Genomic DNA, 16,062 nt, shown 5'->3' on the forward strand with positions numbered 1-16,062 from the left:
ACCACTACTCCCTCTATTTAACTTAACCTTTATTGGTAATAAATTATCTCACTATAATGAATAACAAAAGCGTTGGTTACATAAGTGGGTGTAGATGTGGGTGTCAAAACCAAAAAGTGCATTTGGCCACCGGGTTCATAGTAAGTCTTTACTTTTTTTTCTCTAAGACCTTATTTACACTTATTAAAAAATTCTACAAAAGTGTGCACATATGAATACACATATACTACATATGTACAAAGCTTCATAATAATATATTTTCATATGTGGTCTACACAAAAAGCAAATGCATATATCAAAACAGACTTTTTGTTGTTGTTTTTGGGTCATAATTTTGTTTGTTCTGTGCAAACCTACAATTTAACAAATTAGTATCTAATGAAATTTTACGGATATGTAGTGAACATGTATATATTTTCAAAGGAAAATTGGTTTTGTTTTAAAACTTTAATTAGCATTTTTAATGCATTTTTGGTTGTGTTAACGAAGTTTGGCCTCAAAAAAGATTTGGAGGAAGTCCTTTAGCATTGTCTATGTGTATAATACTTTTTCCATATGGTTCATTTATGTCATCTTTTGCACAAAACGAAATTGTGAGGCATTTCTTTCTTCTTGATAACCTAGTGTGCATCATAACATGTCGCACTTTTTTTAAGTGTGCAAGTTGCACCTTAAACTTTACCAACAAAATATGGTGCAACTTGAAATGATCCACCAATAAAATGGCGTGAATTTTCAATTTCATTTCAAACTGCCCACAAATGTGATCTCACTGCCTCTTTAATTTGAAGAAAAAAGAAGCTTTGAGTCTAGAGGGTGTATCCTTCATATCTTATTTATATTATTATTTTTCCCGACGGGGGGGGGGGGTATATTTTCATCTGGGTAATTTTGAGGTCATGTTCCCTTCAACACTACTGGAAACCGATGAAAAATGGACAATGATGAATACCATAATACTGAATATTTGAACTATGAAGCATGTATAGTTTTTGAATTTTCATTTGAACCTAACATTTGATTGTATTGAGTCATTTTCTTAGTTTGCTTTGTGGAAATTTGGTGGTATGTAGCTAAGTAGTTCAGTTGATTAAGTGCTTCCTGGATTGACAACCATTGCATTTTCTTTAGTTGTCTGACAGACTGTCTTTCCCTTTGTTAACTGTAAAAATATACCTTTGAATGCCCCTGGATTAATTATTTATAGTTGTTTGTTAACATTTGAAGTTGGAACTTCAATTCCTTTTAGACCTTATACTCATTATATGATACAAAAACAATATGCAAATTTTCTTGAATGATGGGTACACCCATAGGGTTCATGCAAATGCATATGAGAAATCATAGAATATAGGCCTAATTGATAGTATGATAATCTCCAACATAAAAATGTGTGCCCTTTAGTTGCAAGGCCTACAACTATGTTATAGTATCCTTTTCAAACATACTCCCTCCGTTTCTAAATATAAGCCTTTGTATATAGGTGTATTTTAGAGTGTAGATTCACTCATTTTGCTTTGTATGTAGTCCATATTGAAATCTCTAAAAGGGCTTATATTTAGGAATGGAGGGAGTATATGCTATCTAATACACTGGAAAACACGAGATGTTAGGTACACTTCTTCATTATCCTTCAAAATTTGTTGATATACTCCCGATAATATCTATATCGCCTTCTATTTTTCAGTATTTTTAAGTAAATACTTCTGGCATGGGGGTAAGTCCTCTAGGTGAAAGGCCACAAGCTTGGTTCTCCCAAAAAGCCCCTGGCTTCGGGTCCTTCCTTGACATAAAAAGTCGGGCCTTTGAGTTTCTTCCTATTTGCCTAGCAATTCAGTTTTTATTTTAATCTTTTCAGTAAAAAAAGTATTGCGCTTTGACATACTTCTTTTATTATGTGCATTTGATAAGTAATTTTGAGCTTATGTTCTACTATGTTATTTCGTCCAGGATTGACATGCCTTCAAAGGGGGCTGGAATTTGTTAGTTTTGTTTGATGATGTTGCAAAGCAAATGATATGTTACTTGGAGCTTGTTTTTTCCATGGAGTAATGTAATGTTAACCAACACTCTGGCCAAAATTCACACATCAAATGAACTATAGTATCCCGCAGCAATGCATGGGGTATCATCTAGTTAGAAAAGTTTTGAGGTGTACTTTCTGTCATCAAAGATGCACCACACATGGTGACAATAAATGTGTCCTTTATAGTTTGCTTCTACGCATTACTTCCCTTTATGTGAATATAACCTTATTGATATAGTTTTGTTAGTTTAATTTGAAATTCACAGCATACAAAAATGACATAAATATATTGTCGTGACACGGCATGCCACGCCGGGAAGGCTGGTTTCTCCTGAGGATACAACCAAGAGGACTCCGACACCTCTGATGATCATCAAGGTGATCCCAAGGTTCAACCATTGGCTGAGGTTCATTGAGGATGCCAGAGGAAGTGAGGAACGAGAGGAAGATGGTTCAGATCATACAACGGTAATGGCATCGATATGTAGGGAGGGCCCTTGCCCCCCCCCCCCCCCAATCTAGGGCCTCCCTCTCTCTAACTTAACCTACAGTGGTAATAAATTATTCACTATAATGAGTAACAAAAGCGTTGGTTAAATGAGTGGGCGTAGATGTGTGGGTCAAAACTAAAAGGTGCATTTGGCCACAGGGCTCATGGTAGCTTTGTACTTTTTTCTCTAAAATCTTATTTACGCATATTAAAAAATTCTAAAAAATCCATATATGTATACACATATACTACGTATGTACAAAGTTTCATAATACAGTTAAATACGCTCGAGATGCTAAAAGTTTCTTGGCAGTTCACTTTAGTCCTACTTTCAAAATGCATCTTTAGGTCCTAATTTTATAGTAAGTGGTTCACCCGAGGTTCTTTTTTTCTTTGCACGAGCGCTCGCTGGCCTGCTCATGAGGCGCGTTGACCGACACCACGTCAACTTAGGGGCCACCAGCTGACTAGGAACTTTGCAAAAAAAACTCCTGATCTATTCCCCTCTCATTAGTGGTCCTTCTCCCCTTTCACCCTAGTCTGGCAACACAGGAGGCAATCGGTGGCGGAGGCGACGACGGATTTCCTCTTTGTGGCGGCGGCGGTAACAGATTTCCTCTTTGCGGCGGCGACATGGGTCGATCTGGAGGGTAATGCGAGTGACATGCAGAAGAAAAAAACGTTGACTCTAGAGGGTGCATCCTTCATATATATATATATATATTAGGCCGGACAGCGGGGGGGAGGGGGGTGTTATATTTTCATCCGGGCTACTTTCTAGAATTCATAAGCAGACTTTTATCCTATTGTTGTACTAACAACTTGCATACGTAGCTTCTTTTTTCTTATATAGCATTGAATTATTGCGGTCTTGTATTGCCCAGTGTTTAGACTTAATCAAATGGCACTATGACAGTGACCCAACATGACAATCATTCACATATCGGTTAAAGAAGGTTGGCACAAGAATTTCCATGGGAATTGTTTGTGTGTCCTACACTTGAGATGACGGCTGGAGTTTGATTGATTCAACTGAATAAAAACAGGGGGGCTTTGAAACGTTGATCCATTCTGCCAGTGAGCTGGCAAAAGTAAAATACAGCTGAAGAAAAACTTATCCTGCTCACCAAGCTGCTCTTTAAAATGTGGTCTTTAGCAAAGTCTTCACTTCGTTTCTCTCTGCATTTTCTTCTAAAAACCATTGATCTTGCAATTATATATAGTTTTTTTGGTAGGTTTCTAGTGGTCCAGGTTTATACTGAAAACTTTCTTTGTAAGGAAAATATTTAGTCGGCACGGTTCCCGATGTCTCCATTGCTTAATTGACCAGCTTAAAAAACAGAAGAAGAAAAATAGTGTGACCTTGAGTGAAAAGGACAGGTGAATCAACATCCCGGCCGTCGATCAAATCGACGGCTGTGATCGTCACCAGCCTAGTTGACTTTGCTAAAAAAAATTATTCTGGTAGTGCTCCACCTCTCACTCTCGGCCTGAATATTATACCCGCGCCAATTACTTCCTGCACAAGTGAAGGTCCCAACGAGAGAGACTAACAATGTCGCATATGCTCTGGTCCATCCCTGTATAAAGTCGCCGCGAGATCCAGCAGGAACCTTTTCCTGCTCCGGCCGCCATTGCCGCGACCTTGCTCACCTTGCGCAAGCTTCTGCATGCGCTTGCATGGTGAAACTCTTCTCCACCTTGTCCATCTCTTGATGTTCAACCCGATCTAGACTAGAGCTATTTGATTCCATTGCACCACCAAGATTGTATTCTTGGGTTCTTTGTCCATGGAGGGGGTGGAGGAGGCCAACCGGGCGGCGGTGGTGAGCTGCAAGAGGCTGGTCGCGCGCCTCTCGTTGTCCGCCGGCGACCCGTTCCGGCTCGCCGCCGTCGCGGCCGAGACCGAAGAGGCCGTGTCCCGGTTCAGCAAGGTGGTTAACATCCTCGGCAATAGGGTTGGCCATGCGAGGGCGAGGGTCGGCCGGAGGAGCTCGCCGCCGGCCGACCCGATTGCGAGGTGCCTCCTTGAGTACCACCCTCCCCCGCCGGTGCCGTACTGCCCACCTGCCAGTGCCCCCCAACTCCATGGGAGTAGCAGTAGCACTCCTGCGCCGCCGCCGACGCCGCTGAAGCAGATGCCGGTGCCGGTGGCGGCGGCGGCTCCCTGTGCCGCCGGCAACGGCAAGGTCGTTGCACCGGCGGCCAAGGGTGCTGCGGACAGGGACATGTTCTTCCAGACGCCGCTCCTGGATTTGAGTGCGTGCAGCAGCGTTACTCCCGCCTCCATTGCCGCCGCGCAGATCAACGGCTCGAGACTTTCCGCAGCTCCGGCGGCCAAGGCTCCAGACAGGGACATGTTCTTCCAGACGCCAATCCTGGATTTGAGTGGGTGTACTCCCGCCTCCATTGCCGCCGTGCAGATCAACGGCTCCAGAGTTTCGGCAGCTCCGGCGGCCAATCCTCCTCCTGCCCCTCCACCTCCTCCTCAAATCCAATTCCACCATCAGATTCCGCAGCAGCAGCAGCAGCAGCAGCCGCAGAAGAGGATACTCGAGCAGCAGCAGAGGCCGGCCAGCAGCGACAACAAGAGGTTCCATTTCGAGCCGAAGCCGGCGAGCGAGAAGCCGTTCCACATCGAGATCCCGGCGGCGAGGAGCGGCAAGGAGCCGGAGGTGATCACCTTCAGCTTCGACAACTCGGTGTGCACCTCGTCGGCGGCCACGTCCTTCTTCACCAACATGAGCAGCCAGCTGATCACCATGTCGGAGACCTCCGCCTGCGCGCCGGCGTCCAGGAAGGCGGCGCACAAAGCCGACGATGACGGCAAATGCCACTGCCCGAAGAAAAAGTCGGTGCCGGTCGCATGCGCGCGCCATTGATTTATCTAGCTCTGCCGATTGCGTGCGCCTTTACTTTACTTACAATCGTGTGATTGGTTGGTTTGCAGGAAGCCGAGGGAGAAGAGGGTGGTGAGGATGCCGGCGGTGAGCGACAAGGTGGCCGATATACCTTCCGACAGTTACTCGTGGAGGAAGTACGGGCAGAAACCCATCAAAGGCTCTCCACACCCAAGGTATATTATGCTCCAATCTTGGTTAATTAGTCTAGCTCTCTCTCTCTCTCATGTTCATTGTTATGTAATGTCACCAAGTATTATCCATGAATGAAACAAACTTATTAGAAATGTCAGTAAGAGGTTGTGGGCATGCACCGTAGCCGTGTCGATCTCAGCATTCATTGGGCGTGCAAGCATGCACTTGGTGCTGAGTGAGACATTACAATTGGACATGATCAGGTGGTAATAAATTCAGGCGGGTATGAAGTATGAACTTGTTGTTGGTTAATTGCAGGGGATACTACCGGTGCAGCAGCATCAAGGACTACCCGGCGAGGAAGCACGTGGAGCGGTGCCGCGGCGACGCCGGGATGCTCAACGTCACCTACGAGAACGACCACAACCACGCGCAGCCACTCGACCTCGCCACGCTCACCGCCAACTCCGAAGCCTGACCGAGGCTGCCGGTGCCAGAAGAACTCTGAATTTCTATGCCATGGATGGAGCATGCCATTCAGCCTGACCAAATCTGAATGCAAGTGAAAATTGTATGAGGAAGGCGAAGATTTCGCCTACGCGTCTTTCGCAATGTATAGTGAGCACTTGATTGTCCTTTTGGATTGTATCCTGTCGAAAAATCGCTCCGTGCAAATGCTTGTTAAATTTCCTTGTAGAACTAGTACTAGCTTTGCTTGTTTTGTTTTCAGTGTAGCTTTGCTTGTTTAACCACGGTGAAGAGATCACAATTCATGGCATTGTCCAGCTTGTCACATACTTATGACCTTGCCTAATGTTCTAGTAGACGTGCTGCTGTATGAACAACTCTATCTATCAAGACACCAAATCTTGCATTACAATTACAGGAAGTCGGAAACTAAAAACCTCATCTCAGAAGTACTCCCTCTAGTGATCTAAACGCTTTTACATCTCTTTACGGAGGGAGTGCCTAACTATGGTGCGCAAATCACATGTTCAAAGCTTTTTTGAGCTTGACACATGACATGCCATCTTTCCTAACGTCAGAAAGTAAAGGTTGCACATATTATCATCGCAGAAACTAAGAGCTCATCTGACAAGAGCTATTCAGAATTTCAGATGCCGCTATTAGACGAACTAACGTGATGTTCAGCGTATCTTCTGGAGCTCGCTTGTGCGCATCAACGACAACGCACGCACGCACGCACGCTCGAGAGATCAAGCCAATAAATGGGATGATTGCTTCAGATATATTCCAAAAACTGTCATGAACCAACCAGATAGATAGATCATCATGATTTATGTGTACATACCTGCCTGCCGATCTTCCAAAATCCAGTCCAGTGGGATGGCGATCTACTCGCCTGCTAAGCTGCTGCTTAGGCTAAGCCTAAGCCTAAGCCAACTGTAAACCACCCGAACAAGTAGCTGCAAAACATTGACCAAAACCTAGTTTAATCCACGCCTGGTGTCTCTCGCCCTCTGCAGCTGAAGCATGCGGGTGCTAGTCTAATCTGGAGCCACATGAGGAGGAATCAAGAGAATCATGGTGGCATTAAATGCGAGCCACCCCCACGATTAGCGGCGCTAAGCATGTGCCGCAACTGTATGTCTGTCAGGGGAGGAGCTGGCCAACGGTTATGTCCACCTGGCTTTGCCTATTATTATTACAAGTGTTATTACTACTAATTGAGGCACTTGATTAGCATTTGGGGAGTGTCATGCGTGCGCATCAGATATCTTGAACTTAGTCGCCTAGGATGGGGAAAATGAATGTGGTTGATATCTCTATCCGGAATTGAGATCATAACCAATATCGGAGATAGGATCATGTGTGTACAGTATGTATTCTCTGTAGATAGACTGTCCAAGGAAAAGAGAGAAGGCAAATAATGCGTTTCATTTTAGGATGATATGCCGAATTTTAGAGGGGTGAGACATGGTGACCCCCTTTCCCATTTCCTTTTTAACATAGCTGCCAACTGCTTGCAGAGAATGATTCAGTTAGCCAAGTCAAGTGGTCAGATTGTGGGCCCGATCCCCCACCTAATTGATAAGGGAGTTGTCATTTTGCAATATGTTGATGATATTATCCTGTTCATACCGGATGATCTGGATAGTGTTAGGAACCTCAAAGTGTTGTTGTGTTTCATTGAACACATGTCAGGTTTGAAAACCAATTTTTCAAAAAAAGTGGAGTCCTGATGGTGCTACAGGATGATGATAAAAGGCAGAGTTATGATGACCTATTTAAGTACAAATTAGGGGCCTGGCCTATCAAATATCCAGGGGTTCCTGCTTGTGGGAGTAGACTACATGTTGCTGACTGGATTCCTGCTGAAAAGAAAATCGTGAAGAGAATGTAGGGCTGGTATGCTGGAAACCTGTCCCCTGGTGGCAAGGTGACTAAAATCAAAGCTTGTTTAACCAGTGTTTTAGTTTACCATTTCTTCATGTATAGATTCCCTAAGACAAATATAGGGAGGGTGGAAAATCTATTAGAAGGCTTTTTTGGCAAGAGAAAAGCAATAAGTCACTGGGTGCGAAGGCATGTTATTTGTAGGCAAAAGAAGAAAGGAGGCTGGGTATCCACAATTCAGAGAAATTCAATGTCAGTCTCATGTGTAAATGGTGATGGAATCTGGAGAATAAAGAAGGTATGTGGCAGAATTTAGTTAGAAAGAAGGAAATATGAGTTAAAATTGCTAATGATTCTCCATGCTGAGTTGATTTGATGAAACTAAAACACATCTATATAAAAGGTAGAATGATGATTGTGGGTACCCAGCCTCCTCAAAAGACCAATTGATGATGGTGTGGAGAAACCTCTTTAAAAGACCAATTCCCTGGGCTTTTTGAAATCGACAAAGCTAATTTCCTGCCGGCAGGAAATCTGCAACAGATCCGAACGACCCCATCGTCGTCGGATCCTGATCGTGCGGCCGCCAACTTGCGCGAGAAAAAGAAGGGGCAGGACGGGATTCGAACCCGCGACCTCCTGCAATTGGCCCACCACGGTAACAAACTCACCCTGACTTTGTTGCTGTCGAAAGCGCCCAGGCTATGAATATATTGCGTAGTGGCTCTTTGTTCAAGATTTAAAATGTGAATGACTCGCTAACTTTGATTGCGAATTTAGTGGGAAGAATCTGAAGACTATGCCGTTGACTGTCGCGATTTTTCTCTAAATTGGATCTGTCATTTTTTTTTTTGGATTCTAGATCTATTGGCACGCCCTCATTACATTTTTAGTCAAAAAAAATCATGCTAAATATGGGATTTGAACTCACGCCTAGCAACTAATGTGAAACACACACTAACCAGCTCAACTGGACCATTTGTTGCAAAAAGTATGCACGCCATATTATTTGACCATTCCATGTTGCTTTCTTTTCTTCTTTTCTATAAGGAGTTGATCAAACATACCCCGGTAACTGTTATGTGAATAACATGGTCACTCACACATCGCAAACCCGATAACTTATATATCCCTGTCCTGATAACTTTGGCGACCGAAGGGGGAGGGGGGAGTTGACGAATTTTTGTGTGAATAGCATGATAACTCACACATTGCAGACCTGATAATTTATGCACCCTATCCTGATAACTTTGGCGGGGGGGGGGGGGGGGGGGGGGGGTTGATGAAATATCCTCTCGATAGCATGGTAACTCACACATCGTAGTCCTGATAGCTGATGTACAAATAACGTAGTATTTTTTTGACCCAAAAAAAAAACTAGTATAAACATACCTTCGATAACTTTTTGTATGAATAGCATGGTAACTCACACATCGCATACCTGATAACTAATGCCAGTCATCCTGGTAACTTTGACAACGAGGCAGGGGGGGGGTGATGAAATATCCCCTCGGTACCTTTTGTGTGAATAGCATGGTAACTCATACATCATAGACCTGATAACTTATGTACCCAGGTCTTGATAACTTTGGCGAGGAGGGTGGGGGGAGTTGATCAAATATCCCCTCGGTAGCTTTTGTGTGAATAGCATGGTAACTCACACATCGTAGACATGATAACTTATGTACCCAGGTCCTGATAACTTTGGCGATGAGGGTGGGGAGGGGGGGAGTTGATAAAACATCCCCTCGATAACTTTTGTGTGAATAGTATGATAACTCACACATCGCAGACCTGGTAACTTATGTACCTAACCTGATAAAGAAGTCATAGAGGAGTCCCTCTACACATTCACACGTATAGTACATCATCATTTATGCAGTGATTTTTTTTTCAATAAAATGCCTTTCTTTTTGTCATCAGACAATGGTGAAAAAGAGTTTTAAAAGACTTGTTTTCAAGTATTGAATCACAGCCTGGGTTGGTGTTATGGTTGTCGGTCATGGTATTAGGTGTTCCCTAGCTATTTGATGCAGGTTCGAATCCCATGTAGCGCACTTTTTTTCTCAATTCCCCTTTTTTTATTAGTGTCAATCGGGGGTGAACGGGTGACACTTGGGAGATGGCTGACTAAAGACAGTTGGCAAAATTTAGAAGGAAAGCCAGTGGGATTACAATGACCGAGGCCAAAGGATCTGGACTGGTGACCCTAATTGAGGCTATATGCTCAAGATGACACTTCACTGCCATAGCTTGGGTCTTTTGGAAGCTTGTTTTAGGGCTTGTTCTGATTACAAGATTTTTATGCTTTACTGGGCAGATCTTCAAAATGCCAAAGATCACAAAGCATTCAAAATGATAAAGATCAAGGAGCGGCTGCTAACTAATGTGTTGCTTTTGCCAGATTAACGGTTTGTCAAGCGAATAGTGCAGAATATCATCCCAACCACCGTTCACAGCCTGATGACTAAAACGATAAATCTGATCAAAATTTAGAAGAGCACACAAATCGCAACAGATGACAACTTTAAGGAGAGAAACATGTTCGATCCTCCTCATGATAACTTCAAAATCTGGAACTGGATTAGTTCAAGGTTCAAAGGGAGCTGCTCCACCACTAGACTGACAGACGGTATATCAGGTGCTACATTTGACTAGGATAAGAACACTGGATTCCAGACATCTCAGACAATTTTCCTGACCATATTCTCACTTGAGAGGAATGAACCTCGACGAGTGGGTGGCACCGATACCAGGCCTCCCGTGCTTCACCGGCTTGTACGACAGGGAGAACTCTGCCAGGTAGTGCCCAATCATCTCCGGCTTGATCTCCACCTGGTTGAAGCACTTGCCATTGTAGATGCCCACGACGCTTCCGATCATCTCAGGCATGATAATCATGTTGCGGAGGTGGGTCCTCACTTGCTCAGGCTTCTCACCAGCAGGGGCTTCGCTTTTCTGTTTACAGGACAGACAATGAGTGAGTTGCTGAGATAAACATAGAGAATGTATGTGCAAAGTAAATAGAAGGAAAAGCTGTAGCAAGAGACTTATAGATGAGGTTCATAACAGAAAGTAACTAACAAAAAAATCTCAAAAGTGATTCCCCAGTAGTACATAATCACGCAAACGGATAGTCAGTAAGTAGAGAGATGATCAGATAGAGCTAAATACAGAATTTAGGCCATCATGCCGGCAAATCAACCCAATAGGGATATAATATTATCTTCATTTCAACCTCCCACAAAGAACAACAAAAGCTGACTTTAATAAACACAAATGATGAAAAACAAAGAAAGCATGCATATAGATAACAAACATAGACGACTGATCCAAAAGCTGGAGTACTCGATCAGTAGTGATGATCAGATAGAGCTAAATACAGGTTTTGCCATCATGCTGGCAATCATCCCAATAGGGATATAATCTCATCTTCATCTCAATCTCTACAGACATGATTAAATGGGAGACGACATGAATAGATACATTAAACTCGGAGCACAGATCAAAGTGCACAAGAAACAAACAAGTCATATATCATACACATTGATGATGAACAGCAAACAGGGTCCACAAAATACAATGAAATGGGCAAGAGAGAATAGACTACCACATGAAAATTTTATACGGACAAAATTTGTGCCAGCATACAAGTTATGAAACAAAATTCCATTGTTACATAATGAATCATGTCAAGGCAAATATTATCTGCTACAAATAATGTCTACATAATATTATCCACTCAAATACTTGACACTTGAATTAGCAAAAAACAGGCAATGAGCAAATTACAGACACAGAAACACACATCAGAACAGCTACAGCGGATTAAAATAGTAGCAGCATAGCATGATGACTGAACTTTCTCCTTAAGCATTAATGAATGTTACTAATAAATTAGTTGGAAGAAGTTGCATTTCCTATAGTACAAAATTAGCAGGCCAGAATGGATCATATCCTGCAGAGCTATATTATTGACAGATTCAGTATTGCCACACAATCATAAAGAATGGAAACAGACCATACCATGAAGTTCGAAACAGACTAAACAATACATATACATTTTCCAGTGGAAAATCACAGAAACAGTTGATGAAAATCTGCATCCAAAGTTCTAACAATGCATGTCTACAGCAAAACAAGACTGGGATAATTGCTGTAATTCTAATGCAGCAATAAAACAAACTTAATTACATCATTCAGCAGCTTTGAATAAGAAAAAATCCACCATTTATGACTAATTCAACAAACAAGACTAAATAGCATAGGCCATCCGGGACAAATTATAGTTGCACGCCGCCTGCCATGGTGAACTAACGAGGAACTGATATTAACACGAACGTAGAGGACTAATTTCCAGAAGGAACTAAATAGCTCAACTCAAGCACAATTCCGAAACTACAGTGATGTCAAAAATTAAGAGCGGAGCAGGCAAAAATCAGATCTATACAAAGATAAGCAAGCAGTTTACTGTTCGGCACTCAACTACAAACAAGTGTACTAGGGGAACCATGACTCACCGCCTTGCGCAGCTTCTTGACGAGCGCCATCGGCTTCCTCTTCAGACCCCTCGAGAACCTAACCAATCCAAACACAAATCGAATCAACAAGCCGGATCAGACCAGAGACAAGCGCAGCCAGCCACGGATGCAGATTCGCAGCGCAAAGGAGACTGCGCGTTACCTTCTGCGGGCGCGGGCAGGGAAGAGGCCGACGAGGTCCTCGCTGGACATGTCGAGGAGAGCGTCGAGGTCCACGCCGCGGTAGCTGAACTTGCGGAACGTCCTCTTCTTGGGGCCGGCGGCCGCCACCTCGGGGTCGACATCAACGTCAGCCTGAGACGAGAAAACAGCGCGCGCGTCAGAGGGGAAGGGGGACGAGATATGGGACCGAGGGGCTAGGGTTTCGGAGAGGTGCTCACCATGGTTGAAGGGAAGGCTGGAGCTCGGGCCGGTGGAAGGCGGCGGCGCTGCTTGCAGGACGAAGAGGAGGGGGCGGCGGCGGCTAGGGTTTGGAGGAGGGCGCTCACGGGAGAGAATATATAGTGGTGGCCGTGTGTCACGCGGATGGGTTTTCGGTGGGAGACCCGGCCCGTGTATACATTTCAGACGGCCTTCTGTGTGAAGCGGCTCGCAGTGGGCTTAGAGGCCACTTTAGCCCGTTTTGTTTTGCAAATGGGTTATTTCATCGACAGCTCGGCCATGGAACAGCCCATTAACTCGTTATATTTTATTTTATTTTAAATCGAGAAAATTTTGCTTGTTTAACATGTTTCTAAAAATTATTTTAAACATTTAGTTTAAAAATGGAAAAATATTTAAAAACTAAAAATGTTCCTTTACATCAATATAATCTTTTCTATGCATGAAATAAAATGGTCATCTTGCATTCAAAAATTATTCTTGTCTAAAATATTATATTCATGTACTTAAAAATGTAAAGATATATTTTTTAAAACATATTAAAAATTGTCCATGGACATCTTGATACATGTCCATATGTTTTTTAAAAAAACACAAGGCCAGAAGAAGTAAAACATAAACATAAATTAAAAAATGTAACAGAGTAAAATGAACAAATAAGAATGTTATAAAAAATTAGAGAAAATGTGGAAGAAAATGGAAGGAAATGGGAAAAGAATAAGAAAAAAATAAGTGGAAGAAAGAAAAAAGGGGGGAAAGGGAAATGGCCAAGCCCGTGACGGCGAGGGTGTATCTTTTTCGTCGTTGCTATTTAACCATTTACTAGCTTAATGATTTCTCAAGAAAAAACTTACTAGCTTAATGCATGCCCGTGGGTTGCCACGATGGAAAGTAAATCATGGCGATTTAATCCTAGATCGAGAAATCCTCTCATCTTTCTAAGCACACATTCTCTATGTTGGAAACAAAATTATGTCGAGCTGTCTTGGAAGCAAACTCGTTGGCAAAGCGAAGCAAATTACTCTAGGTAGGATCCAAGATGAACTAGAAATAAAGTTCACCGCAGTTGGAAACAAATTATGTTCATAGGAAAGCAAAATGCATGGCAATTAATGGAAGCAATTGCCATGGCTTGTTTCTAGAAAAACAATGCTTCTGTCCACTGGGAGCATGAATATTTTTCTTTCCAATGGAGGCAGCATCATGGTACTTTGAAACAACATAGTATTATAAGACACAAAAATCCCATACCATCGAAACAAACATCAATAATCATGTAAGCTAATTCTCCAATAGATGGAAACTTACTTTATCACGTCACATGGAAGATCTGTATTAAAGCAATTTTCAGTTTCTTTGAACAAACTTGAATAGCTTTGCATGGATATTTTGCTTCTTAAGGCGATGAACTATATGTCGTGGAATGCCAATTTTCTAGAGTTAGTGGTTTCTTACCATTTGAAATTAGTGTGCTAAATATCTGGAAAAGATGAATTAGTTTCAAAAATATTGGGTGTGTTTATTAGCAAATGCCCTCAACTCATCTAGTTTCAACCCGTGTAATCAGCTTATCTACTTCCAATCTGGGAAACTGCACGTGAAAGGTGCTCATCCAGTGACACCATGCGGGGGCTTCCATACAACGAACCACCCATCTAGCTTTTGCATCAACATTCTGCGACTTACCTGATGCCTAGTGGTGCCCGAACAAAAATGGAGGTTGGAGGGAATATGAATACCAGATGACGTGCCAACCTATGATCACCACCACATCCTCTCCTTTAACAGTAAAGAAGAAAGGTGCTCATCCAGCGACACCATCTCGGGCTTCCATCCAACGAACCACCCATCTAGGCTTTGCGTCCAACAGTGTATGACTGGTCTGGTGCCTAGTGGTGCCCGGAAGAAAATGGAGGTTAGAGGGAATACGAATACCACATGACGTGCCAACATACGATCACCACCGCATACTCCCCTTTAATAGTAAGGAAGATTATCCAGACCTTGTTCTTTGGACTCCAATCGAGATGTGTGCTTAGTGGCAAGTTTTCGCTTGAGAAGGTAACTACGGGAGTTAATGCCTTCATGGTAATGAATATTCTCCCTCAAGTAGCATTGTAACATATAAATAGTTTACATGTGTCCCGGACAACTCTAGTGCAGATGTCAATCACGGTAGTCTTACTAGTTCTTCTCTACTTCTCCACTTATCTCTACTTAAAAAGAACATAAGATTACCATTTACCTTTCTTCCCACCACCCTTCGTCCAATCTTCCATGTATATGATAATCAATCACCTTAATTTACTTACCCTTTGAACCAATTCCACTTTAATTTACTTACCAAACTTCTAATCAAAATATAAGGTAATTCACGGTCAGAATTTGATAAACATTTATTTACATCCCGTTGCAATGCACGGGCATTGTTCTAGTTACTTTAAAAGAACCTCATGTTCCATCTTTCACTTTTTCTCCACACCACTCCTTCATACAACCTCTACTTATATTACCTTCACCTTCCACCGGGTTTTTATCCCTACATATATTCTTTAATAACATTTTTTTAATCTGATCGGTCTAATCAGATTAATATCTGGTGACGCAATAAATTCATGGGAAGGAATTAATCATGATTGGTAATTATTTGGTAACACAATATTTTTAAATTCATTAGAAGGAATCAATCATGATTATTAGTTATTTGGTACCATAATAAATTCACCAAAGAAATCAATCATAATCGGTCATCATTTCTTTCCCAACTGCAATGCATGGGCAATTGCCCAGTAGAAAGTAATGAGTAGATGATGATAGATAAAATGTATTCATATTTTAAAGTAATTAATAACTAGAATAAATTAACAAGTAAATGATGTTTTGAAGGTCTTTTTATAGAGTATTTGAACCGGGTTTGTAGGTTTTGATGTTGAGCATCTCGTGGACATCACCTTTGCTCCTTCTTCTCTTCTACAAGTAGCCCCCTGCCAACCTCGATCTCATCATGGCCTTCCCGGTGTCTATCTACTTGAGTTTGTAGGATACACCTTTGCTCCTTTGCAAGCCTAAACCTCTACATCTATACCTCTTCATTCGTCTTCTCAATTTTTTAGCATACATTGCTTTTTGAAAGTCCACCTTGCCAACCCCATCATGTCAATCAAAAAACCCGGTAAGATCAACCACCATTTTTGATAGGGCTTGCAGAGATGCTCATTCTCCTTCAAATTA

The 16,062-nt window shown here is 42.4% G+C and overlaps 2 protein-coding genes and 2 non-coding genes across 4 annotated transcripts; 1 reads left to right on the forward strand and 3 right to left on the reverse strand.

The window, feature by feature from the left end:
- The first annotated feature begins 3,960 nt into the window (after positions 1–3,960).
- LOC123108060 (protein WRKY1) lies at positions 3,961–6,272 on the forward strand. Its single transcript, XM_044529919.1, has 3 exons — positions 3,961–5,367; positions 5,467–5,592; positions 5,870–6,272. Exons 1-3 carry the CDS (start codon positions 4,307–4,309, stop codon positions 6,027–6,029), a joined length of 1,347 nt encoding a protein of 448 aa, XP_044385854.1. The 5' UTR covers positions 3,961–4,306; the 3' UTR covers positions 6,030–6,272.
- A 4,101-nt stretch (positions 6,273–10,373) lies between these two features.
- LOC123105436 (40S ribosomal protein S15) lies at positions 10,374–13,028 on the reverse strand. Its single transcript, XM_044527499.1, has 4 exons — positions 12,831–13,028; positions 12,593–12,744; positions 12,430–12,487; positions 10,374–10,867 (listed from the first exon to the last, which is right to left on the reverse strand). The coding sequence occupies exons 1-4, from the start codon at positions 12,831–12,833 to the stop codon at positions 10,619–10,621; spliced, it is 462 nt and encodes a 153-aa protein (XP_044383434.1). The 5' UTR covers positions 12,834–13,028; the 3' UTR covers positions 10,374–10,618.
- Positions 11,060–11,148, reverse strand: LOC123109334 (small nucleolar RNA Z102/R77). The gene has a single exon (XR_006452572.1). It is a non-coding gene; the product is annotated as a small nucleolar RNA Z102/R77 (small nucleolar RNA).
- LOC123109341 (small nucleolar RNA Z102/R77) lies at positions 11,269–11,355 on the reverse strand. Its single transcript, XR_006452579.1, has one exon. It is a non-coding gene; the product is annotated as a small nucleolar RNA Z102/R77 (small nucleolar RNA).
- Positions 13,029–16,062: the final 3,034 nt, after the last annotated feature.

This window comes from Triticum aestivum, chromosome 5A (genome assembly GCF_018294505.1).
Source record: "Triticum aestivum cultivar Chinese Spring chromosome 5A, IWGSC CS RefSeq v2.1, whole genome shotgun sequence".
Classification (NCBI taxonomy): domain Eukaryota; kingdom Viridiplantae; phylum Streptophyta; class Magnoliopsida; order Poales; family Poaceae; genus Triticum; species Triticum aestivum.

Bases quoted from the DNA above. Each gene is read 5' to 3' on its own strand.
- LOC123108060 (XM_044529919.1), top strand. From the start codon at position 4,307: ATGGAGGGGGTGGAGGAGGCCAACCGGGCGGCGGTGGTGAGCTGCAAG. The intron at 5,368-5,466 runs GTCGGTGCCGGT...GTTGGTTTGCAG, and splicing joins TGCCACTGCCCGAAGAAAAA to GAAGCCGAGGGAGAAGAGGG. The intron at 5,593-5,869 runs GTATATTATGCT...GGTTAATTGCAG, and splicing joins AAAGGCTCTCCACACCCAAG to GGGATACTACCGGTGCAGCA.
- LOC123105436 (XM_044527499.1), bottom strand. The intron at 12,488-12,592 runs GTAACGCGCAGT...TGGATTGGTTAG, and splicing joins CCTGCCCGCGCCCGCAGAAG to GTTCTCGAGGGGTCTGAAGA. The intron at 10,868-12,429 runs GTGAGTCATGGT...TCCTGTAAACAG, and splicing joins TCAAGAAGCTGCGCAAGGCG to AAAAGCGAAGCCCCTGCTGG.